Below are 26,017 nucleotides of genomic sequence, written 5' to 3'. Positions count from 1 at the left end.
ACATTGTTCGTTCAGTGAAGGGGAAGGAGCTTGATTTTATGATCACAACGCTGTGGATATAACAGAGCAGCTCACATCACTGTCCAGTTCACATCTGGTTAGGAAGCTATGGAAATGAGCTGGTCCAGAGCCAGCATAACCAGGTACAAGCACACACCCCTCACCAGCTCTCTCTGCAGCTTGAACAGCAGGATTTGCTGCCTGCACTTAGGCAGTTCACGGCGTGCACCTCTACGAAGCTGCAAGCAGGATCACCCCACACTGCCTGACTTCATCATGTTCTGCTGCACTCAGGAGTAAACAGGAGCAAAGGGTAACAGGTAGGGGGCAGCTTGCTGTTCTCAGGCAGTCCAGAAGAGCCTTTAGGTGTTCAGTTTTGCACCTGAGAATCCCTTGATCTTTCACTTATCAGGGAGCAAGTAAACAGAAGCTGTGTCCTGTGGTGCGAAGTCAAAGCTGTTTTCAAACCTCGGGTGGCTGCATGCAGCCGGCGGGGAGTGATGGCCCTGCAGCCTCACCCTGCCTGCTTCATTTTCGAGTCTGGAAACATCCCTCTGAGTCAAAAAACAAACAAGCGAATAACAAACGCACCAAAGGAGAATTTTCAAGGGGCGGTTAATAGCCTGAGCTCGAAACAGGGACAGAAATAGCTTCTGAGAAGTGCCTCGAGCCTCAGCAGCACCAGACACAGCTGCTGCAGAGCAGCATACTTCTTGTGTACCGCTGTCTGTGCCGCCTGGGCTTCGGGCTGTGCTGCAGTGAAGATGGGCTCTGCTTGTGCTCTGCCCCAGGGAGCTGGAACCAAGCACAGGAGCAGGGCACAGACATGGCAGCAGGGTGGGAATGCAAGATCTTGTACCTCATTGATCAGCTGCCGTCCTGTGGCCATTAACCCATTCCTGCAGCTTAGGCTGGGTCTGGCCAGCAGCAGCGTCACAGGACGTGGGGACGGAGTGATGCAGATTAACAGGCTGCTTTTACATATATGCAGCGGCACAAGTAAATTTGAGAGAGATATAGAAGACCGGGGGTTTAATCTGCTAGATCCCCTGGGAATATAGGCTATCAATGCATGAGCTTAGAGGTGTGGGAAGCACTGAGAAGACTCAGGGCAGTGCCAGAGCTGAGATGCCCAGGACTAATCTGGGTTTGTAAAATCAGGCATAGTTGAACATGCAAATAACTTTTTTTTGTCCCAAAGACATTCAGCAACAGTCCTGAATGGAGGCCCTCAAACTTGCTAGTACAGCAGACTACCACACTGTTTCATCTTTTAGGATCCCAACTGTTATGGTTTTACGATTTCTGTTGTATTATTGATATTCCACATCATAACATCATGTGGTGTATTGGGAGTTAAAGAGTGCAACCAACCGCTCACTATGGCAGTCAACCCAAGAAATATCATTCAGTTGCAAATATTATTTATTTTTCCCCCAGAATATCTAAGTATAAATCTCAGTGCAGGAAATAGGATCTTAATGTTACAGCAATGTTATTGCATGTCACCAACAGCCAGCACCACGTGCAGTCACATTAACATTAACAGGTTAAGGCTGTTTTCTGCTGAGAGTGGAAAGCAGCAAGAGGCTACAGGCTGTTTTCCAGAGAAGTGGCTGTCACCACACCATCACCAAACCAAATCAAACAGTGGGGGGGCACAGAACTTAACAGTTGTAGAGGCACATCACACTACAAGCAGAAGGTTTCTCCTTCATCTCTGATGAAGATTCCTTCATCACTGTGTAATTTAGTGCCCTGGAGAAGCTGGCTCCTAGCATCCAAGCTGGGATTCCTGTCAGTAAAACTGGTTATATCTAACAGGTCAGGAACCTAAGTAAAGTCTGCAGATCTCTCTGCAGTGTAGGTAGGGAGAGGCAACTTCAGAAGACCTTATTAACCTTAGGTGCCTTGGACCCATTAACCTTAGATGCTGCTTTTCCAACAACATTCATTTGACTTTAAAGTGTCATGGGAATGAGATGAGTCATGGCCTAGTGGTGCCCACTTCTTCCCTTCGGCCAGGAAAAGGTGTAAACCACAAGCTGAGAGGTGAAAGTTGCCATTACAGATAATTAAGGTGGAGGGGATAAACTTCAGGATGCAGTAGATATGCCTTCTCCTGTGGCCCCAAGAGCAGTCAGGACAGGGGAAAGGAAGAGCTCTGCTTCAGCCTAACAACTGTTCCCTCAGGGTCCCCAGGACTCAGGGCAAGGAAGGAAACTGAATGTCTTTCCCAGGCATTTCCCAAGTAGGACTGTGTTCTTCCTAGAGGTGGGCAGGCAGGAGCAGGGAGAACAAAAATTATTCCCTCAAGGTCACCCGTGGCACTGGAGACAGAGTTAAGAAAAAAAAGGCATTGTCATTCTCTTGCTCCAGCTCATGCTCAAGTGATGGGGGTTGCAGACATGCTTTTCGTACCTCTGCTTGAGTGACAAGTTCACCTTCAGGCCTGGTGCTTATATCCTTGTATCAGCACCTATCTCAGAGTCTCTTCCTAAGCTTGCTGTAACACTGCTTTCTTGTCCAGCAGCCTTCAGTTCATCCATTTTGTTGCCACCAGGTAGTTTTTTGGGGCAAGCAGGGAGATACCGAAACCAAGAGAGAGCGCAGTGTTTAGTGCCTATGCCAAATGGAAGATCATAGACCTTGGAAATGAGCTGGGAGTTGTCCACCTCCCCCCTGTGGCTCTGCTTCCATGCCAGGAGTCCCCGCTCCTCCTGCGTTCCTGTGAAAGAAAAAAGGAAATTGTGACTCAAACACCCAGATGAGTGTTCTGAACATGTGACTGCCTTGTGCACTCCACATTTGGCTCTCAGATCCCATCAGACCCACTAAAACATAGAGATCCCCTGCATTTAAACCCTTCTAGCTCCAAAGCTTTTTACAAGAACTAGCTACCGTGCTGTTAGACAATACCCATCTTCCTGCAGTAGCTTCCAGTCTTCTCCACTGATTCTTGTGGGAATCAGAGATAGTAAGGCAGGTTTTCAGAAGCCACAGGGGATGGAAGAACTATTCAAGAGACCTCATAAAGTGCTTGAAAAGCAAAGCTGAGTGTTAACTGCTCAGATACCATGAGGTAAGGGAATAAAGCTTAGCTAGCAATTGCTAAATGCCTGTAATTCCTGCAACAGCTAAATCCCTCTTGGGAAAGGGAGTGAGCACACCTATAAATTCTGCCTGGAGGAGCTGAAGATCAAGGGTACAATAAAATTAATGAGCCAAAAGGATATTGGCTTTTCAAAAAGTCTGAGGAAGTAAAAAAGAGTCTGGTTTACAGAGTGCTCTTCCTGTTCTCTTTCTGTAGCAAAACTTCGTTTCCTATTGTTGTGCCATGAAAATCAGAGGGTCTTTGCTGGTTGCGAGGGGCAGCTATAGGTCCTAGATCCTATCTTTGGCCATCAGCCCTTTCTGCTGCTTTCCCCTGATAAGGTAGCAGTTCGACCTCAATTTCAGCAGCTTTCATAAGCAGGCACACATCAACATGTTGCCCATCATGAATCATAGAATCACAGAATCATTAAGAGTGGAAAAGAGAACTAAGATCACCCAGTCCAACCATCACCCCTCCATGCCCACCTCCCCTCAGTGCCACATCCACACGGTTGTGGAGCACCTCCAGGGACAGTGACTGCACCATCCCCTGGGCAGCCTGTGCCAGTGTAGCATTACTCTTTCCGAGAATAAATTTTTCCTAACATCCAGCCTGAGCTTACAGGCAAGGAAGCAATATTTCTTACTGTGTTCCCAACTCTTGCAGTTGCCTTTCTCTCTCCTTTCAACCAACAACGTGACCGAGGCTAGCGTGTTATGTAAAGGACATTTTTTACTAAATTTACTTTTCCTCAAACTAGGTTGCTCTTGAAAAACATGTACTTTTTTTTTTATAAGCTACTGTTTTGAAACCAGAGACAATTCCACTGGTGGGCTCCTTGTCTCTCCTTCCCTCAGCCCTCTCCAGGAGTTCAGTAACACAGAGTCTCATGGTTGCTATCACAACTTCTCCCCATAGAGCAGTGGTAATGAGGACAAATAATTCTGGGTGACAAACCTGAGGGCAGACACAGACTTGCAGCATAGCTCATTTCAGCAAAATCCTACCTGGAATGGTGTTATCGAGGATAAACCCCAGGAGTCCACCCACAAACATGCCAGTGGTGAGAAGCACCTGGATCACCTGGTCCAGCTGGATGATTCCTAGAAGAAAAATACAGCTTTGGGTAATGGTGCAAAGAGACATTACTTAACCAGCAACATATTCAGCACCAAGAGGCTGCAAACTGCATGCTTATTTAGGCAAGACCTGCAAATCCCAAAGCAGAGCCTGAGATTTGGCAATGCGAGGGAGGCATCGAGCAGAGGACAAGAGCAGCACACCCTGCTTCAGTTTTATGCTACAGGAAATGCTTCTAAAATGTGCTGTCACTTCTTACCTGTTTCTAGCAGCGTATTATTCTTGTTTGCCCAGTTGGGAACTGTGAGTCCAGCAAATACAGAGAATCCAAATATAAAGATGTTTCTGGAGGAGTTCATATCCGCGTACTGCACAGAGAAATTGCATACTTTAGTACTGGCAGTTTGGAACTATCAAAACCCGTGGACTGCTGTTCATTAGTGAGCCATGCTCAGATGGACACACAAACACAAGCGTTATAACAAAGTTCTGCTTGAAGCTGAACCAAAATTAGCAGATGCTTCCAAAAATGTATGGGATACACTAGCAACTGTATATGGCAGATACAGTCAGATGGCAAAGCACTCTGTGATCTCCAGCTGAGACACTAAGAAAAGGTGTGATTCAGCCATCACCACCACTCCCAGAACTGGAAATGAAACCCTTCACTGAGACCTCTACTCAAAAAGCCCTCCTCTAAACGCACATTATTATAAGACAGAGAGAGAAATCACCTGTAGGAGCAGCTACAGAAACTCCTCCCTTGCTGATAACAGCTTCCTTCAGATAAAACCACGAGACAGGGATGAGTAGCCCTGGCTGTGACATTAATCAGGTGCCAGCAAGCCCTGTTTCAACCATGAACTTCTCTCTGTGATTTGGTCTCTCTGCAAAAGTTCCCTTACCTTCACCCGAGGAACTGCCAGTACAAATGTTTGCACTTGCCGCAGCCCGGCTTAAGTCTGACTCAGGCTGTTGAGAATCTGGCTTGAAACCAAAGTAAGCTTTTCTAGGAGTGAAAAGGTGCTCACACGGCTGTTACCTGCAAGTTGGAAACCCCCACTGCAGTGATGATGCCAAACATCACAAGGAACATGCCTCCGATGACAGGGGTGGGTATGCTGGCAAGCATGGCCCCCACTTTCCCAAAGACGCCGCTCAGGAGCATGGCACAGGCACCGGCAACCATCACCATGCGACTCCCCACCTGGGGCGGGAGGAAGAGCAGGCAGTGACACACCAGCAGCGCAGGGTTGCACGTCCAGCCAAAGCACGGTGGCACGTTCAGTTCCAAGCTTTGGGTTCAGATGGGAAGCTCACGCTGTGTGGAAAGTCCCTGCAGTTGTAGACTAGGGAATATTTATTGTAATAAGCACCCTGAGAACACTCACGGATTCACACCTATTTGCTTTGTTGTCCTCTTCCTCATTGCTGCTAGGACTTAACAGTTCACTGTGAAACAAAAAGCACGTTATTAAGAGCACACTAATCCCACATGCTTTCAGTGCAGTGTAGAAATGTTGTGGCATACCCACAGGCTGCTCCCAGTTAATTCACTGGACAACACCCCCAGCAGAGGTTGGGTTTCCACCTACAAATGGCTTACAGCTAAGCATCCTGCACCAGGACATCCTCTCTCTGGGGACTGAGATGTGAGAAAGCAGAGCTGGCCAGGCTGGCTGCTTCCATCTCGAGCTCTTGCACCTGCTATATTCTTTACACAATCAACACCAGGCTAATAAGAACTGGAGAAGACTCTTGGCCTGCCCCTACCTGCAATCACACACCTAGCTTCAGTCAACCCATCTTTCTCTCAATCTTCCCTAGGGAGATCCAGGGAGTACTTCTTAGTCCGGCACTACAACAAAGATGGGACTAAGCACCAAGCCAGGCCTTTCATATAGGGCTGCTGGAGTGTGTGAATAGGAAAGAAGATGAGTATCTGACAAACACAGGGACTAAAGAGACATTCATGGCTTACAGAAATTCAACAGCAAAGCAGCAATATTTGTTAGACTTTCAATTCAAGATATGCTTTGCCACACCAAAACTTGGGCAACTTAAAGAATCACACTAAGATTTACAGTATCCCTGTCTTGGGCAGAGACGTTCTGTAATCCTCTGCAAACAATTTACACTTCAATTAATTATTTTAATCCTTCCACTGAAGAATCTGAAGAATGTCTTTTTTATTTTAATTTTTCTGCAAGGGCTTTTTGCAAATGCTTTCAACCAAAACATTGCCAGTAACTAGTAGTGTCCCTTTTAAAATATTTCCTAAAATAGTTTAAAGGTGCATATTTATGAAATACCAAGTTTTAGTTGAGTGTGAAAGAAATGAGTTACATTTGGTGGGGAGTTTCAAAATAAAATCATGAAGTACCTTCAGGTGCACTTTATATATTCCTTGGCTTAAAACCTTGGGACAGTATAACCATCAGAGCAGTAATTTAATAAAAGCCAAAAGGTCTGTTTGTTCCTGGATTAGAGTGAAGCTTCAGGTTCTTAATTTGCCAAAATTGTCAAATGTCGAATTACCCAATATATGGAGTTGGCCTCAAAGGCAAATTAACTAATTCACTGATACCACAGCTGGGAGCATCTGCTTCTAAAGCTTCTCATAATTGTTTGTTTCAATTATGTCAGGGAAACAAGAAAACTGCTTTTTTTGTTCTTAAAGCTGAACAAACTGCACAGTTTCCCAAAAATCTTTATCCCTCTCTAAAATTCTCCTCTTGCTTTCTTGGAAACGGGAGCTCAGTGCTGGCACACTGGGTTTGATCCAGTATGTCAAACGTAGGTGTCTGGTGCCATTTAATATGTTGGATCTTGGCAATTGTGCTCTCAGCAACCCCAGTCTGATTTAGAAATGACTGAGAAAGAAATTCTTCACTCAGAAGGCAGTGAGGTGTTGGCACAGGTGCCCAGAGAGCTGTGGGTACCTCATCCCTGGAGGTTCAAGGCCAGGTTGGATGGAGGCCTGGGCAGCCTGAGCTGGTGGGTGACAGCCCTGCCCAACGCACGGGGGTTGGAACTAGATGATCTTTGAGGCCCCTTCCAACCCAAGCCATTCTGTGACTCTGTGAGACTGTCTTCTGGTCTCTTAAGTCTGAATAAAGTGAGCAGAGATGGGATCCAAGCGAACTATGCCCTGAATCAGCACAGATGGCAGGTCTGTGGAAGGGCTTGGAGTACACAGGAACAAGGCATGCCCTATAAACTGATAATTATGGGTCTGGGCACTTCTGCACTATGGTCATATCAGCTAATTACATAATGAAAGAACAGGCTTATGTATAGGGTCAGTATGCACCAACCAGACTGTGACAAGGTATGGGTGACAGGCTAAAGTGGACTACATGCAGTTGGAAACAAACAGTTCAGTCAAACATGGTGAAAAATGGTTATTTTGAGGTTTATAAAATCCAGCAAAATAACTAATATTATAGTTCAGGAGCTGTAACTCAACTTCTGCTTTTATTTACAGACTCACAGCTTATTTGACAATGATTTAGAAATATTTTCAAGTTGGCTGCTGGATGTACCTATCCCCTAGCAATGAGGCTTAGTGAACATCTATGATCTGATTGTCAAGTTCATCTATCTCTGGAAATATCCCTTATAAGAGCAACAAGATACTCAGGGAATTCACACACCTTTAAAGAGAGATAAAAACATGTACCATTTGCCATCACATTTCAGAATCTCAAATAAATGGTCTACCTTTCACATGATTGTCATCCTTAGGTTATGAAACCTGGGGAACTTGAAACCCTATTAAAGATATCTCCTTTCCTTCCATTTATTTAGGAGGCTAGACAGGCAGATAGGCAGTTATACAAGCAGTCAAGTCAGGAAGTTTCCAGAATAGCTCAGTGTAACTTATTCTCTCTACAGAAGCCTAAGTCAGGAGCCATGAGTAACAACAGCCTGTACTTCCCCCATATGCAGACCGTGAGCAGTAAGAGGGAATGACAACCCGTGTGACGTGATTTGTATTGCTCTGAGGTGATTACCAAGTGCCTGTGGGCAGCAAGCCCATTTTTGGGTGGCATCTGCTGCAGGGTTGGGCTAAAGCAGCCTTCCGCACCAATGTACACAACACACTTGTAACCACACTGAGAGGATCTGCACGAGGGCAGGGCATGTGGCAGCCACCCTACCGTGTGAGGCTCACCTTGGTGATGCCCAGGGCCCCCACATTCTCACTGTAGGACGTGGTGCCGTTCCCTGTTCCCCAGGCCCCAGCCAGGAGGCAGCCAATGCCTTCCACACCGATCCCACGGTTGATGGCATGCTTCGGTGGTGGTGGGGCACCAGACAGGCGGGCGCAGGCATAGTAATCCCCCATGGACTCCAGAATGGAGGAAATCACCCCAGCGAGGATGCCGAATATCCCAGCCAAGCTGACTGTTGGCATTCCCCACTGTCCTGCAAATAAAGAGCTTGGTTCAGGTCAGTGGGGCACGTTTTCCCCAAAATCTACTGAGAGGGAAGAACAGCAAGGGTATTTGTGTGTGTTTGCCTGATTTGGGGCACTTCACTTCCCTGTGGTGGTTGTGAGCTGGGCAGGGTGCAGCAGTAAGGGATAAGGGACAGGGTTGTGCAGTTGTGCTGCAGTACCTGGATAAGGGAGCCGAAACCAGGGAGCCTGAGACAAGACGTCCCCATGGGTGTCTGTCCGTGCCAGGTGACCATAAGCAGTGGGATCCGTGGGGAGGACGTCAGTCACCGTCAGCACGTAGCAGAGCAGCCAGCTCAGGGACAGCCCCAGCAGCACCTGCCCATCACATACAGCAGCAAGATCTGGTTACGGCAGGGCCCCATCTCCAGCAACAACAGACAGGTCTGGGACAAGGCCTTCCCCTGCCCCTTTCCCTGTGCACATGTGAGCATGCACATGGGATAGAGGCAGAGTGACAGCAAGCATCCTGGTGGCCCTCCTTCCTGCCCTACAAACAGCACCATGGGCCCTTCTCCCCTTCTTCCCATTGCCCCTTGCAGCATAGCCCGGGTTGGGAAGTGCTAAGTCCACTTGGAGTGAGTGGAAACAGCCCAGATAACCTGGACCAGGTGAGGCTGGTCCCTCTGCCATGTCACTGAGGTCACCTGGAGTACTAACATACCGGGAAGATCTGGAAGAGGTAGATGGAGTGCTTCTTGCCCCTCCGATACGATGGCAGTGGCACAGGGACATCCTTCAGGTACTGAGAGAACAGAACTATGAAAAAAATAGTCCTGGAAGGAAGGAAAAACAGACCATGAGACAAAGTGTGTGCTCACCTGTCCCCACGTGGACTGAAGGCCTTGTCAGCTGATATCCAGGACTACAGAGAACCCCAAAATACAAGCTCTCAGCACCAAAGGTCGCAGTGCCTATGTTTACCCCAAGCCTCCAGGCCTTGCTCCAGTGGCCACGAGGTGCAGCTCCTTTCCCATCCGTTGGGCAGTCCCACACCTTCTACCAACAGAAGCACAGAGCTGCACAGACACACCACGATACACAGCCAAAGGTTATCAGTCACCATCCAAGAGCACTGCTTGACTGGATGCAGACTGTCTGAGGAGGAACCGGCTTGCATTCCTGGTTCCTAAAGCTACAGAGCCCAGACCAACTGCCTCTGCACATTTTGTGCACTTACATTAACAATGGAGCTCAGCAGCCTGATGAATCACTGCAGAACACTCGTCTATCTTGGGTAGGTGTCGCTGCTTATTATTCTGGTTGCCTGACATATTCCATTAATAGATGCTATTTTCAGCTGCTTATAATTCTGCCTCACTTTTTCCATTTAGAATGAAAATTTCCATGGAAAACATCTGCCCCAGGCCAAATGTTTCTGGGGAAATATATCCTAAACCTATTTCAAAGAGCGACATTCAAGAAATAGACATAGTTGAGAAGATCATTTTGCCTTGAGCAGTAGTAAGATCTGCCTATTTGAGATTGAGTAGAATTTGGATCTTTGGGAGAGGCATGTTGCTCTTTCTCACATAACCCTGCTCAAGTATGATAAGTCTGTGGCAGTGATCATTCATCTCAGGTCCCAGCTACTCAGCAAAATCATCTCTGACTTTAGCATGTGCAAGCCATAAAGACTTCGAGCTTGCTTTTTCTGGAATATTACCAAGTGATTAACTGTGTATGTACCATCACCGAGGTGCAAGTGAGCACACACCAAACCAGTTTCTCAAGGCAACATAAAGCCTCCGTAATGGAAGCTCTGGGATGTGGTAGGGATACACAGCAGAGCTGAGACCACAGAGCCCATGTATTCTACCTTCTCTGTCATCTGTCTCTGCCTGAGACTGGGATTGGCACAGGTAGAAGTTCAGACAGAAAGGATGAGAACAGAAAGAGTGGCCAGGGTTGTGTGCAGGGGCTGGATGTGGGCAGGGAAACCCTGTTAATGGAGCAGCACTGCTGGGCAAAGCAGTCAGGAGAGAATCAGAGGTTAGGAGCTAGGGACTGAAGAAGGGAAGTGAAATAATGAGATAGCCCCAACAAGGAAATAGATTTTGAAGAGAGAAATCAGGTTGTCTAAGTCAAGAGACTAGAACAAATCATTAGAGCTAGAGATGTAGTGGAAGAAACAATGGTGAAAGGAAACTTGAGGAGCAGTGGGACAGGCGGGGTTTGGGATCTTTATGGGGTGCTTTGTAAGAGATCAATTGGGTGGGGAACTGCAGGTGAAGAAGAGAGGTGACATGTGGGGCCTGGGAGTGCAGGCGTGGGCAGGCAGAAGAGAACCAACAGTGACAGGAAAAGTGGAGCTGGGAGCAGGAGGTCCACCTGGGGCCTGATCACATCCCTGTTACAGCACACTGCCTTCCCAGGCTGTGCTCAAGGCTGATCTCTGAGTCTCCAAAGACAGCTCTGAAAGCAGTAGCAAACTGTTAGGAGTCCTTATAGAGGAAAACAACCTGTTGCTGTTGTATGCTATCCCAATCTTAAGCCTGCACTGAATCTGAAAACGTTTATCTGCAGGGGAACCATGCAGCAGCACTTCTATTTTCTGAAATTGTTTCTAAAATTCTTGTATGCTCATACACACACACACGAATTTCCCTGAAAGAATGCTCTCAATGCTGCAAAGGCACATGCACACTATGAAGACATCTCCAGAGCCCCACAGGGCCTCTGGGGAAAAAACAATTCTTCATCATGGCTTGAAAACAAAGCATGAAGCAGCAGCTATTCTAACTTGAGGAATACATATCTCTGAGTGCTTAACTGTTATTTTTGAAATGTCTTTTTAACTTAAATAACAGATGTGTGCGACAGTGTGCATAAGGAACTATAACAGAAATTGCCTTCAGCAATGGCACATTGGAAAGACTTGTTTCTCTACTGTGCTAAGAACTGAGTTTTCACAAAATTAGTCTTTTTTTTTTAAACTTGTTTTTGTGTTTTGCTTGGCTGCTTGTGTCGCTGAGGTCTCAAAGCTTCTTGGAAGGCAACTGTCATGCTAGTGTCTTGCACAAGCCTTCTGCATGTTAGTGCTCAACAAATAAATCTCGAGCTCCAGGGAAGTGATACTTACATGAATGCTATGCCCCAGTGCTGCCCGGCTTTATCCCCAGCTGAATCAAAGAGAGGTAGAGCAACCAAGGTGATGGTGGGGGCTATTGTCAAGGGGCCAATGAATCTCATCAGAAATCCAATAAGGCCAGAAAATCCAACAAAGATTTGAAAGCAAGAAGCTACAATGATAGATCCTTGCAGCTGGAAAAAAGGGAGGAAGAGAGCAGACTGTTAAGTTTTTTCTCAAGCTTTTTCATAAGGAAGTCAGTACCAAACCACTGTGAGAGCCAGGCACACCTCCAAAGACAGACAGGCATGAAGGCTTACCACTGACTGCAGCAGGGCTCTGCTGAGCATTATATGTGGGGAAGGACCACCAAAGTACCAGCACAGCAATTCCCACTTTGGCTGAGGGATTTAGTCCTTACTAGGGCTTGTTTCATTCCAAACATCTCTTGTGCCTGCCCTCTGTGCCACCCAAGCATGTGTCAGCTTCCCTGTACCCTCTTTCTGCTCCCCCAAAATGCTGGGGAAAAGCTCTTGGTCTGAAAATGGGAATAGAGCCATGGCCTCCACACACCTCCCACCTGGGAAGGGCTTGGGGCATTTCAGCACACCAGTAGGACAGGATGTCATAACAGCCTCTGTTTTTTTCTGAGTATCAGTTTACCTCTGAGGACACAATCATTACTCTGAACTTTTCCGTGTTTGACAGTCATTGTTTAAGTAGCCAGTGACTGCATCCTGATGATCCTAATCCTAGCCATTAGCTGCTCTCGTGTCCAGCCAGGAGACTCAGGGGCGAAGCTGCTGTCTTTGCAGATTTGGTGATAAACCTGCAGTACTGAGCATCTTCCCTCATGATGGTTCCAAAGGGATCTACGGCCTATGGATAACAGGTCTGTCTGGACCAGCAGAGACTTTGCAGGGCCCATAATCACCCAAGGACTCCTCGTCTCTCCTGTTCAATGGCAGCTAAACAGTAGAGCCTACATACCCAGGAAGCTGTAACAGGGCAGGGGCTAAGGGCCATTGGAGATGGAAGGCTCCCAGCACTGATGGCCCTGCCATGGTGAGGTGCTTTTCCAAAAGCAAACAACCTTGACACAGAACAAGAGCCACTGAAAATTTGATGTACCTCTCGCATTCGTGTCTGCCAGACCTCGATGAATTCAGGTGAAGAAACATTCACAAGTGTGGCGTTCTCTGTCCAGGCAGGGCACTTCCACTTGGGGAGGGACAGCATGGCCAGCGTGGGGGTCAGGAACGCAAAAGTTCCTCCTTGAATAATAGGCAACCTAGAAGGAGAACAGAGGGAAAAGCTGACAAGTAAGAACGCTGGAATCATAGCTCCATTTAGGTGAGAAAAAGGAAAGCAAAATAAATTAAAAAATAAAGACCAAAAACAAAAACAAAACAAAAAAAAACCCAACAGCCTGTTCATGGTTTCTGGCAGTGTCTTTTGATCTGTTCTGGCAGGTCTCCATCACTAACAGTGCTTAGGAATTGTTGCCAATTGTACTCAAGAGCAGCAACCACAACAGAGGGAGGCACACTGGTTCTCTGCTTCAAGGAAATGCGTGTCCTTCTAAGGTGTGACTAGGTCATAGAGCTGCGTGTGGTAAAAGAGCAGCCAAAAAAAAAAAAAGCAGGAGGAAGACAGAAGAGAAAGGAAGAAAGATTATGAGACTGAAGAAAAGCTTACCACTGACCTGTGCCAAAACCTCACCAATATCTAGTTATTTCCTCTGTCCCCTTGATCTGCCTCACTTTTCTTCACAACCTGCTTATAAACACAAGCACACACTGACTACCCTCCATGCCACAACCATCTTCAGACTAAGGGCACTGGAAATCATGATTTACCTCTTAGAGATTGTTCTGTAAAGCTAATTCCTCTGCTCTTTTGCCACTGACACTGGAAAAAAGAACTACACAGACACAGCAGCAAGCTCTGAAAAAGCCAAGAGAAACCTCCAAAGTGCCTTAGCTTTATTTACTCAGAAAGCCTCCCTGGGAGCAGCTCCCAAAGCAACCTCTTCCTGCACCAAAAAACCCAGTGGCACCTGCTCAGAGCAGCAGCAGGGCAGTGATAGCCTCATAGCTATTGGTGTACTGGCCCTGAAGCTGTCTCCCAGCTGGTGTTGGTGAGCTAACAGCAAGCTGGACTGATGAATATGGGGGACGTGGCTTTTTTTCCAGCAGGGTTTGCAAGATTGCCAGTTTAGAGAAGGAGATGCTATGCACTGATCATCACTGCATGATGTATTTGCTAAGGGTCACCACAATGATAAGTGACCTGTATCTCCTCAGGAGCCTCCTGAATAGTCTCTAATGACCACCTGGGACCCATCACTACTCTTTCACGCTCTGTCACATGGCTGAGCTGCAGGTTATGGTGGGTTGGGATTTTCCACCAGATACTACTTGGATGGCTGCTCTCAGATTGTACTCACTTTTGGAAGGAACCTCCCAATTTCCACAGCCAGTTCCCATCTCTTTGTTCACATGCCAGCACTGTATTTTAGCTGAACTGTTTTTTTCCCTGCCTTATCCCATCTCTTCTCTCTCAGGCTAATTGCAGGCTGCAGCCAGACCCACTCAGCCACCACTTGGCCAAGCTAAACCAGACAATCTTGCTTACGTTACCTCCACAAGATGAGCTGCCTCCCATTACCATGCAACATCAACAGATTGTCTCTGTCCCTCCTGTCACCTCTTCTCCTCTGAATCAGTCTTTCTTAAATATGGACATCATGAACTGTACAGAGCACTTAGCTGAGTGTTCCTCAGGGCATTGGATAGTAGCACTGATGTTTTCCAGGAAAAAGCATCCCTCAACCTTATATTTTATTGTTTTCCCAACAGTCTAGCTGGTGACTCATGATTATCAGTTACTAACAGGCTTTGAGAAAGCAGTAAAAGGAGAAAAAGAAATCTGTTTCTAACTGTTTCCCCAGGCTTGGTTTGCTGTGGATATGTCTCTTACAAAGTATTTAACTTTCTCCTGAGTCCCTAAAGATGGCAGATGGGCTTCAATTTCTCCCACTTACCCCCTGCCCTAAGTTTTTGAAGGTCTTTGTGCTCCCAGAGCCAGATTGAAAGGGACATGCCACAGCTGTAGGGTCTCTGGTAAGGAACAGCACGCACTATTTACTTTCTTTTAATATCTTTTTTAGTATCTTTTAATGCTTTACATTTTGCATGACAGATTCCTTATAAGCCCAACAAAAGACAAACCAACTACCAGGAAATGCAAAAGTCAAACAGTGAGGCAGCCCTGCAAACCTGTCATATATGGCATCTGCCACATGTCCTGATTGCCTAAGGGTCACAAATGACCCTCACTGCTTTACAGCAATCTGGCTGCTGAGCACTTAGAAATTGCATCTATAATTTTTTTGCATGTCTCTTTTCTTGCAGTTGACCTACCTGACTCCAAAGAGGACTTGAAGCAGGGTGCAAATTCCTGAGACAAAGAAGATGGTGCTTATCAGGTGGCTCTGGGTGAGGAGGTCATGCTGGAGACAAAGCTCTTTGGAGAGGATCAGCGGGATGGCTACCAGACCTCCCATGGCTGTCAGGAAATGCTAGGAGCCACAGAGAAAGATGAGGTGAAGGAGAACACATAACCAGAAATACAACATCACTGTGTTACTGAGGGAAATCCACAAGTAACTTGCACATTTGTATTTGAATGATACCAGTACTACTCATTCTCTTCTTTGATAAACATTCTTGTACCTACACGATCTGCGGTGCACCCCCACAGACTTCTCCCACCTTTCATGCCCAAAGATCTTCTGTAGTGCTCTGGACTCCCCAGATCACTGTCATACACAACAGGTTTATTCCCAGCCCTGCAGACAAAACTGTTGGGTGTAGTCTACCAGGAATGAGGGGACATCATAAGAAAAGGTAACAGAATGACCACATGAACAGAGTACAAATGTCTCAGTTTGTTTCATTTGCACCTCAACCAATGACATAAAACACTTGTAAATTGGAGTTATCTGTTCTTTGCTATCAGCAACTTTTGTCACACAGTGCAATTATGAATAGCCATATAAATGAATGCCAAAAAACGGAAAGATCAAGCCTAGTATTTTTCAGAAGATTCACAGGCATATTTTAATGGTTAATTACTAAATGTAAAGATAACCTGATGAGCAAGGTTGTTTCAGGTGGTCTAACTTCCTAATTCTCACTCTTACTACAGGACTGCAGTGGTGGAATTGGTGGCACTTGGAAACTCAATGTGCTCGTTAGAGGTGTACTTCATTAAAATTACAATGTGGATGTGTTCACAAAACCTAGTTTTTATACATTCTAAATTTGAGGTGAGCATTTAGGGAAACAAAGTCCTAGATGTCCACCAAGCTCCAAGAGTAGTCCATTGTTTCCTTAATCATTCTGAGGGCTTTGCTCCTTGAGGCTTTGTGCCCGGTAACTTTGGGTTGCACTGAGTAATTTAACATGCCTGGGCATGGACACTGGCCAAAGCAGTGTGGACCCTTCTCATGCTGCCTCTGCTTAGCCATTACTGCAGCAGAAAGGCAGAAGTTCAGAAGTCCACAGGTATTCTGCTGATGGCAGTGGAGGCATCTGACCCCTTATTAACTGTTTGATTCCAGCCCTAGCCTCTGCTTTTCTATTTGCACATCAAAGAGGAAGGGGTAGCTGCAGGAAAGAGGATTACAGTCAGTGCTCAGGCAGTGATGGGAAGGACCTAAGGACACCAAGGTCCACCCCACAACTCCAGGTGCATCAGGAGTACCTAACGCACTCCCAAATACAGGTTTTGACCCCCATTAACTAGCTGAACGTTTGGTAAAATCCCATCCATCCCCACCCATTGCCTGCAAACCTCTCACACCTGAATACCCAGCAAGATGCACAGGTACCAGGGGGGCACATCAGTGACACTGTAGGCCAGCTTGTTGTTCTGCCCCTTGTCCTTATCTTCCTTTGGGCCCTGGGCAGCACGATCTGGTGAGGCACAGTGGTGGCTCCCATCTTCGCTCTGAACAATGAGAAAAACCATTCATTAGCCATAGCCCAGCCCTGCAGCTGCCTGTCTTGAAGCCGTGCTCCATGTCTCGTGGGAGCACTTCAAATCTAATTTTCAACAAGGTCGGGATTAGGAAAGAAGAGCAACACTTAGATAAACTGTTTATATGCTTATTTGCATGTGCCTGTCAAGTCAAAGAAATGTCTGAGGGCATCTCAGCCTCAAAAAGACATTTTGACAAAGTGTGTTAGCATCACTAATGTCTCACTAAGGATGGAGAAACCATAAGCAGAAGCAAGGAGTGTGCAGCAGGTTAATGCTTGCATGCTGCACTAGTCCCCGTTCTCTGCCTCACTCAAAGAGCTCTTCTGACAAAACACCCTCAAGCAATTTGACCAATTTGACTAGAAGCCTTTTCTGCATTTTGTTTCCTTCTCTTAAGCCTTCTTGATGTCCTCACACACATCCTTACTAGTCACCTCAATAAACACACCTGCACTGGGTCACACATAGGACATCTCTCTAAAATAGAGGAACTAGGGGAAACCACAGAGCATGTGGTCCTGGTGAACCATTTCAAATGAGCCAACTGGCATAATCAGGGTGAGCTGAGGTCTCATCTCCAGCATGGGGACCCCAAGCACACGTGGCAGAGCAATCTGCTGTCAACAAGCGCTCAAACAGCACCCAGCTTCCCTTTTCTTTGATCTTCTAAGTCCTGCTGAAACATAAAGATGCCGAAGGACACAAAGTAAAGTGTGCGCTGTGACACTCATGGCCTACCTATACTGAAGCTACTGCTGTGGTCAGGGAACAAGGATGTAAAATCAGTGTTACATTTAATTGTGAATTTGCAGGTGTGGTCAATTAGTCCCAAAGGACTGCATACTTCCTTGAAATCTCCATCCTTGTGGCTAAGTCCCATTCAAGATCACACTGTTAAAGTGCACTGATACCTCCCAAAACACTGCGCTTACCCAGTCTAGGCAGGTTGGGAGCATCACAGCTCCTTCAATACAGATAGGTGAGTGCAGAGTTAATTCCAAGTGAGCTCAGGCATGAACTTCATGAGTAAAAGGCACTTGTAAACAGCCCCCTGTGGAGGCATTTTCATTTCAGAACAGGGGAGCGTGATCTGTGGATTAACAAATGAGCAGCAAAATATTTAAGACTGCTTATGCAGGGAGTTATTTGGGGACAGCTACTCCTGAATAACACCACGGATAAAGGAAGCCTAAGCTAGGCAGACAGCCGTAAGCTCCTTTCCTTTCACTGCAACTTTTCCTGTGTTAACCAGAGGATATATTCCAACAAGGCAGAACCTATGTCAGTCACAGTCCTGCATGTCTGACCCTCCCCAGGAGCTGGAGGGGAGCGAGCACAGCCCAGCAAGAGAAGGATGAAGCTGAGAGAACAAGATGAGTCAGGATAGGAAACAAATTCTGGCTGAACAAGAGGTGATGGACACAAACTGAAACACAGAAGGGTTTCCACCCGAACATCAGGAAGCACTCCTTTACTGTGTGGCTGCCCTGAGAAGTTGTGGAATCTCCTCCTTGGAGACCCTCAAAAGCCATCTGGACATGATCCTGGGCATCCTGCTCTTGGTGTCCCTGCTGGAGCAAGGATTGGAGCAGATGACCCAGAGATCCCTTCCCATGTCAGCCATCCTGTGATGCTGAGGTGCTGGGAGGAGGACAAAGCAGGAACAGGCTGGACCAGGGATAGGCCCTCACGGGAGCTGCCAGAGCTGCTGCCAGTGGTTCTCAGCCTGGCTGCTCTCATGAGCCCAGGGGCCCAGAATGCCCTCCCTGTGTTGCATCTTAAATAAATCTATCAGGAAGGCAGTCAGAAAGTGAACTACTGGACCCACAGGCAGAAGAAAATGGCGGTTCAAACTGTAAGAAGATACAATTCATCAGACTTGTCAGCAGCAGAACAGGTGAAAACTGAGACCGTGAACAGTGAAAAGAAAGCCTCTTCATTGCTCTGAGTTGCTCTCTGAGGCTCTGCTTGCAGCTGAAACACACAGCACTCCACTTCCACTGTTCCCAGCAAGCTCACTCTGAGAAATGGGAGACTTGGGATTAAATGACTCCTCCATAGCCCCCTGGCTGGGTGGTCTATGCCAGTGTATTAGGATCCAACCTTTCTACTCCCACTGTCAGAACATAGAATAAACAGCTTTCTTCATTTCTAATGGAGGTGACCTCGTCCATGAGATGGCAATGGGGCTGTTGTGCCCCAAGTCTGTGCCCTTTGGCACTGTAACAGCTCCCAGTATCCCCAGAGCACTGCACACCGCTGAATTCACACATCATTTACAGATTTTACTACCCTGCTGCAGCTCTACACAGTTACTCTCACCCACTGACCCCCAAGTCCCTTTTTCACTCACCTGCCTCCCAGTTTACCTCAATATAAATAGACCCAGAAGACAAAGAAACACAATCTTCAGTGGGCTAAATTTCTCTTGTAATTTTACTAATTAATACACAAATGCTTCTGAACAGAGATACCAGCATAAGGATCTACCAAATCGCTTCCTTTTCAACAGAGATGCACTTGCACTGACATTCATCTACTCTATCATTTTAGAGACAATGGAGAGAAAAGAAGTGAAAAGGGCACCAGAGAGCAAACTGCATTGAATCTGCAGCAGCAGACTTCAGCCAGGCAATCATTCCTCAGATTCTTGTTGATAGAAAAGCTGAGACAGACCACAGAACAAGCCTCCTCGCAGGCAGTCCAATCTCCTGGCTTTCCCTTTCTCCTCAATTTGCACGACTCACACTGATTTATGCAAGAATAACCTTTCAGGGAAGAGCAGACTCACCGTGAAGCAGGGGTTATCTAGCCCGTTGAGCTCTTTGACCGAGGGGGGGGTCATGCCTTCCAGTTTTCTTCACCAACTGCCTTGAAAAAGAAACACAAATAAGAAGAGGAAAGCTTCCCAAACTGCTACTTGTCCTAGTCGACACAGCCCTAAGGAAACTGGATAAGCAAATGTGGAAGCTGGATGTCAGGAGTCAGCCAACAGTCTGTCCTAGGTGAGCAGTATTATCAAAGTATTTCCTACCTCTTGGCTTATATAAGAGACTCCTTCTTTCCAGCTGATTAGGGGACTGGCATTCAAAACAAACTACAAAGCAATCTTTCTCGAACAGAGCAAAGCAGTAACCAATGATGCAAGAATTTCCTCAGTAGGTAGGGATGCAAGGGGGTATCAGAGAGACAAGATGTTTCCCTGTTCCCCTAGCCCGGTCTTGAAACTTCCTTCCTTGTTGATCTACAGCACCTTTCATTTTCTGCATGGGTTGGGCTTCTTTGAAGGTCTGTGCTCGTCTTTAGAAAGTGCAGTCTCCAGGTGGTTTAATGCGTTCTGCATATAAATTGCTGTGTATTTTGGCTAAGGTGCAACTGCGATCACCCTGTTTTATAAACTTATTACAGCGTGAAAAGAATGAGGATTTACTGTGAAACTCTTTAAGACAGAAACCAACAAATTATCAAAAGATAATGTCAAAGAGGTATAAAGAAATCAGATTTACATAAAAAAAAAGAAAGACTACCTTGGGTCATCTGATTTTCTCCATTCAGCTCAGGAATCTAGCTGAATGGAGATAATCAGATGCATTTAAGCCCAGTTGCCCTTATCTTAACAAATAGCAGTGTTAATGTTCCATCAAGCCACTCTAGCCACCTCTCCCCACCTCTCCTCAGATTTAAGTATCTATTTAATTTAATAGCTCCCCAAGGCAGTGAACATCCTGAACTTGAGGTCCTGTAAAGAGGGGCTTGCTACTGCATGCACAATGATAGCCAAAATCTCCTGGATTCCAGGCAGGAAGCAGCATAACAAAAGTAAGTTCTGTTCTCTGTTTCTTACGAATCATGAGAATATTGTGAGAACAACTTGAGCAGATATAGGCTGAAGGACAGGAGGTTTGCATAAATGAAAGCTCAAGAACAAAATGCGGAGCCCATGAAATTTGTTGTCAAGTGATGATAAGAATAATAGATGTCCTGTTTTTGAAGATAAAATGGCAAAACAGATGCCTCAGCTCAATGTAACATCAGTGGGAACCAGTCTGGGCTACCCCCCCACTTAAGGTTGGAAATTTACAGCGAAAGTGATTCTTAGCTTTAATCCCACAGCCACCAGAGATGTCAATCACTTATGGGAATTTCTGCCCATGTCCTTGGAATGTGCCTTTAAATATGCAGTCAATTCTCAGTTTGGAGTGCATGTTTGGTGAGTGATCCCCGTGCACCCAGTACTGTAAATAAAAGGAATACCTGCTTGGTATAATTCATTGTGTCAAGTTACTTTGTTGGTTTTCTCAACTTCACTTATATAGAGCATTGGCATTCTGAGGCATTTTCAGATAAGGACTGTATTATAGGGGGAAGACAACCTTGCCCTAAACATCATCAATGAAGTTAAAATTTAATTATCCAGCAGATCAGCAGGTATCAAAATCCTCAGACATTCATGGTATAGCCGTATCTTCCCACATTTTTATCTATAGGGGCGCACTTCCAGCCTCACTGATCTTGGCATGAGGCCAGATTTTTTTTTTCTGCAAGCTCTAAATGAGAACTTCTCCCCTGGTTAAACTACCCTGGATACTTCTGCCCTCAACTCTGTCAATTTCCAGCACAGAATGAGCAGCAGAAGCCACCCTGTTTTACAGACTTGCTCATCTCTTATTCACAATATGGTTGCAGTTTATTGCATGTACACAATTTCACACGGTACCATACATGCTGACAATGTCCTTCAGGCAGTACCAGTGAGGATACAGTATTGCAAAGCTCTAAGAAGAGGAGCACTGGATTTTCTAATTCTTTCGTAAAGGAGCATTTTTGTTTGCATTTCTGCATGGATACAGCATAGTTCTTGAAGCAACCACCACCATCTATGTATTCTGATATTCTCCATTCCACGAATCAGCCACACTGAGCTTCGCAACTTCTCGTGAATTTTTTCAAGCCACAACACACAATATTCCTCTGGGTTTACCTTGCCTTCCCAGTAGAAGTTAATGAGACCATTCATCAGGAAAGTCTTCCATCCCTTAATTTCAACCCAGTATCTGTTCAGTGACTCCTCAGCCCTGCCATAACATTGTTTTTAAACAGGCCTTAAGTGCTCAATAATCAGTTCATCTCCTTGTTTGTATAAACTGGTATAGCAACACAATGGAGCAGGTGCACTATAATTCCCACATCATCTAAACTAGCACATGAAACTGCCCACAGAAGGAATATTAAGTAAACAGGGTAAGAAGAAAACAACAACAAAATTATCAGTAAGAACAACAATCCATTTTCACAAAAAAAGCTGGGAAGAAAATCATTTCGCCATTCTAGTAAATTCTACAGTCAAAAATGCACTTTTTGAGTACCAAGAGACTGCAGGTGTTCATGAAATAATGCAGAACATAAGCCCTAAATAGCCCAAACCGTGGACAACAGAGTAGACCTATTAGGACTGAAGAGTTTACCACTATCAGTCTCTGGACAAAAAAAGGTTAATGTGCTAATATGGAAACCAGAAGTTTATGAGCTAGCACAATGTACATACCAAAGCAGATTCCATATGAGGATGTCCCAGCCTTGGAAATTAGCAATGACTGTAGGAAGTATACGTGTGCATGCAAAAGTCTGAGTATGTCACACATATATGTACACGTATATATATAAGATTAGTTACACATTACTAAACTGTGAGATTTTTAGAAACAGGAATTTTCAGATAGCAAAGACACATACTAAACTGGTAATATCATAAACTTGTAACAGCCTCATTAATTGTGTGAATTGTTTTTAGGAATAAAAATGGCCAGGCACCCACCTGTTCAACTTATTCAGGATGTGTGAGTAAAGAAGAACCAAAAGCCGTAGTATGGATTCCCTTTAAGTTTCTGTGTTAGGTCTATCTCCTATTGTCCATCAAACTACCTGGCCAGCTGCTCACATCAGTAAAGGCTGTCTCAACTTATGTCAAGAAGGCAGGAGAAGCCAACTGATTAATCAAGGAAAAACTTGGGAGCATGGGAGACCCAGCTCAAATCTTCAATCTTGACCCCAAGCCTTCTGTACCCACAAGGAGAGCCTGGACCATCTGTGTTGTGATTCTCCTGACAGGGTCATTTTCTCTCTTGTGCAACATTTCTCCCTGAAACTCTTGAGCCTTTTCCAGGAAGCATTTAACAATGCATCAACTTACAATGACATCTTGAGATGCAAACCTGAACTGCCCCTGACAATTTTTCAGTGACCAAGGAGCTTCCTGCACTCTTTAGGAGACGAGTGCCTGTCGAGGATCAAAATGACTACTCTATACCCTTCACTCATAAGAGAGAAGCAGAAATATATTATTGATATAATATAGTGATTTAACAGTTACAGAAAAAAGATTTGAGATAGCTGGAGACACTTGACAATTTACTGCGTAGAGGGTAGGGTTAAACACACACACACACACACACACACACACACACACACACACACACACACACACACACACACAAAAGACCCTCCCATTGAGTCATGAGGTTTAGAATAGACTCGCTTGCATTCTAAACTCCTTGAGCCATGGAAATAAGGAGTCTAGGTGTGGCTAGATCCACACTTATTCCCAGACTTGGTCAACAGATTACGTCTAAGAGATCATACGCACACAATCAAAGACATTGTCTTAGCAAAGCTAAAAAAGCTTACCATCAATCTAAGATATAATCTTAGCAAAGCTAACAAAGCTTAAAACAACTAGCCACTTACTGAGGATCTGTGCCAACAAGGCATCTTAATGTCAAGTTGTAAGGGATCTACTGCACAGATGTAACCTCAAGAGGTAGCCCTACTCAAGAAATCCTGTTGCACAGCTAGGTGCTGCACAGTAGAGCTTAGGGTGCTCTTGGGCTGCTCTCTGTTTACAGGGTGAGACGACTGACTCATGTTCATACATCGTTTTTAGGTACATGCTCAAATGGCCCTCAGCTGTTGAACCAAGTGTCTGTTATCAGTTCTTTCAACCTCCCCAATTTGAGACTAGATTTGTGGTAGTTAATCTGTTTTAGCAAGAGTATTATCAATACTGTTGATCATTGTCATCCTGTGCAAGGCCTTGAGTGCAAAGTCAGGCTGAAGGATGAAGCTGGCAGAAAGAAAGAGGAGAGGGGAGAACACACTGTTGCAGTATCCCCAGTAAACTGCACATAGGATGGCACCAGCATGGGGACTTACAAGACTCTATGGGTAGATACAGATGAGGCAAGTGCCCACCACATACATGCAAATCCTGTTACTTTCCTGTACTATGAAACAACCAAGATGACCAGCACAGAGAAAGGTGTCTGAAGTTAAGTAAAATGAGTGCAGGACTGCACATGTAATCTAGGGAGGTGCAGACATTCACATTAAGCCCCTTGCTGGAGGGCAGGTTCATCCACAGTGCTACTACAAACTTCTTGCACTAAGTCCCAGCTACTGGAGCTGGAAAAACATGGGTTTAGAGGGAATGTGGAGTATGAAATAAAAGCAATATAGTACAGATGTTGCTTCCTCTGACTGAGAGCACCACAACAAGGGGAGATAGGGCACAAGATGGAGGGTATTTTTGTAGAGAGTGGGATTTGAAAGGTTCAGTGGTGCACAGAAGTTAGGGAAAAGTGCTGCTTGGGCATAGCAAAGCTTTATCCCTAAGTAGAAATCCCCATCAGCCTGCAGAGATCTTGAGAGCAGGTACGAAGAGCCTCTCAGTTGGCTTTGTCAGCTGTGCTCTGCCTCACAGGCTGCTGTGGTGAAAACTGAGATCACCCACCTACCCACCCATCCACGTTCTGCTCTGCTGGGAAGCTGGAGGACCCCAGCCAAGACTCTGAGGCTGCAGCCTCCTCATCCTCTCCATCCAGGAAAGGGCTCTCCAATCCAGGACACAGACACTCCTTGCCTAAGCCCCCATATGGCATAGTGCCCAGCTCCATTTCTGCACAGATCGCTGCCACCAGAAAGAAGGGTGTGGGGAACAGCACTGAAATCCCTCCCCTGCAGGATATTAATTTTGCAATAATAAGCCCCTTCATCTCCTTCAGGCTCCGGAATAGCTCTTAAGAGCATTAGCAAAGGAATAATCCATGTCATCTGCACAGAATTTTGAGCACTAGCTCAAGTGTGGTTATTGTGTTCCTGGGGCCATACTGAGCCTGTTCATTCCTCAGCACACGTGATGTGGGAACTGCCACTGGCCCTGTGCTGGATGCCATGCTTCATGGGTCTGCCAGGGAGCTGTATGGGGGTGGAGGTGGTGTTGGGGAAGCCTGTCTGTGCAGTGTAGTGCCCACGCACACCAGCCAAGCACACCAGCCAGCACAAGGCAGCTGGCACCTTGACATCACTCCTGGGCTGTGCCTGCAGGCCCTGGGCATAAACGAGGCAAACAAAAAATGAATGGCTCTCAAAACTAGAGCATCTCCCTGCTAACCTGCCACCTCCTGCAAATGCCCTCATGCCTACCTGCTAAGTATGCTGTAGTAGTCCTCATATTCCTGTCAGTGCTGCTAATGACTGAGCCTGAATCCTTACAGCTGCAGTAAGTCCCAGGTAGCTCCAGCTATAAAACATCACAAGTTGGCCAAGAGATGCTGTGCAGGGACCAGGCCAAGGAAAAAGGAAAACAGATTTCTCTATGGTTCCCACCGTGGTGGAATTGCTGCTACAAGCCCCCTGTGACTGTGGTGGCACATATCTGGCTCCACGGGTGTTTACAGAACATCAGCCCTCAGCTCTGACAGGAGGGGAGAAATGCACATAGAAAGGTCTGTGCTCAGAGGACGTGGCAGCTCTTTGTGAAAAACCAGCAGGGCAGTGTGATGCCCAGCACACGTGGCTCCAGCATCTGAGGAACCCACCATGGCTGGAGGATTGGTGACACCCAGTCCCTGCAGGAGGCAGCTTTGAAAGATGGATCTGAGTGCCTGCTGTCCCTTGCTCTCTGCCAGATGCCTGTTCCTGCAGCAGGATCACAGCAGTGCAGCATAGGACTGGAGGTGTTGGGTGCTGAGGATTGGATCCTGGCCTGGGTTGGGAGGAGAACAGAGGGAAGCAGCGTGCAGCCAGACCAGGGCTGGCAGTGCAAGCAGCAAGGATGTGAGGCTCGTGCCTGCAGGGTGCAGAGCTGCTAGCTTTGCTGCTCAGGGCTTAACTCACTAACACCTTAACACTCTGATTCCTGTTCAGAAGCAAAGGGAAACCACAGGCGCATGGGACGCTCAAGGATGTTGTGCTTCTTCAAACC

General features: G+C 46.2%; 1 protein-coding gene across 2 annotated transcripts; it reads right to left on the bottom strand.

The window, feature by feature from the left end:
• Positions 1-1,412: 1,412 nt before the first annotated feature.
• Positions 1,413-19,624, bottom strand: LOC136052540 (solute carrier family 23 member 1-like). 2 transcript variants are annotated; one of them, XM_065742769.1, is made up of 13 exons: positions 19,550-19,624; positions 16,579-16,725; positions 15,135-15,292; positions 12,841-13,000; positions 11,722-11,903; positions 9,304-9,415; positions 8,801-8,957; positions 8,355-8,608; positions 5,220-5,384; positions 4,437-4,545; positions 4,105-4,200; positions 2,422-2,728; positions 1,413-2,330 (listed from the first exon to the last, which is right to left on the bottom strand). In XM_065742769.1, exons 1-12 carry the CDS (start codon positions 19,601-19,603, stop codon positions 2,460-2,462), a joined length of 1,863 nt encoding a protein of 620 aa, XP_065598841.1. In that variant the 5' UTR covers positions 19,604-19,624; the 3' UTR covers positions 1,413-2,330; positions 2,422-2,459. The 2 variants fall into 2 exon arrangements, with proteins under 2 accessions (XP_065598841.1, XP_065598840.1); XM_065742768.1 differs by having other exon boundaries at positions 1,413-2,728.
• Between the last annotated feature and the right edge of the window lie 6,393 nt (positions 19,625-26,017).

Source organism: Cyrtonyx montezumae, unplaced genomic scaffold (genome assembly GCF_038088225.1).
Source record: "Cyrtonyx montezumae isolate F1298 unplaced genomic scaffold, pur_monq_1.0 scaffold_3, whole genome shotgun sequence".
NCBI classification, from domain to species: Eukaryota; Metazoa; Chordata; class Aves; order Galliformes; family Odontophoridae; genus Cyrtonyx; species Cyrtonyx montezumae.
This window is presented reverse-complemented; position numbering and strand designations above follow the sequence as displayed.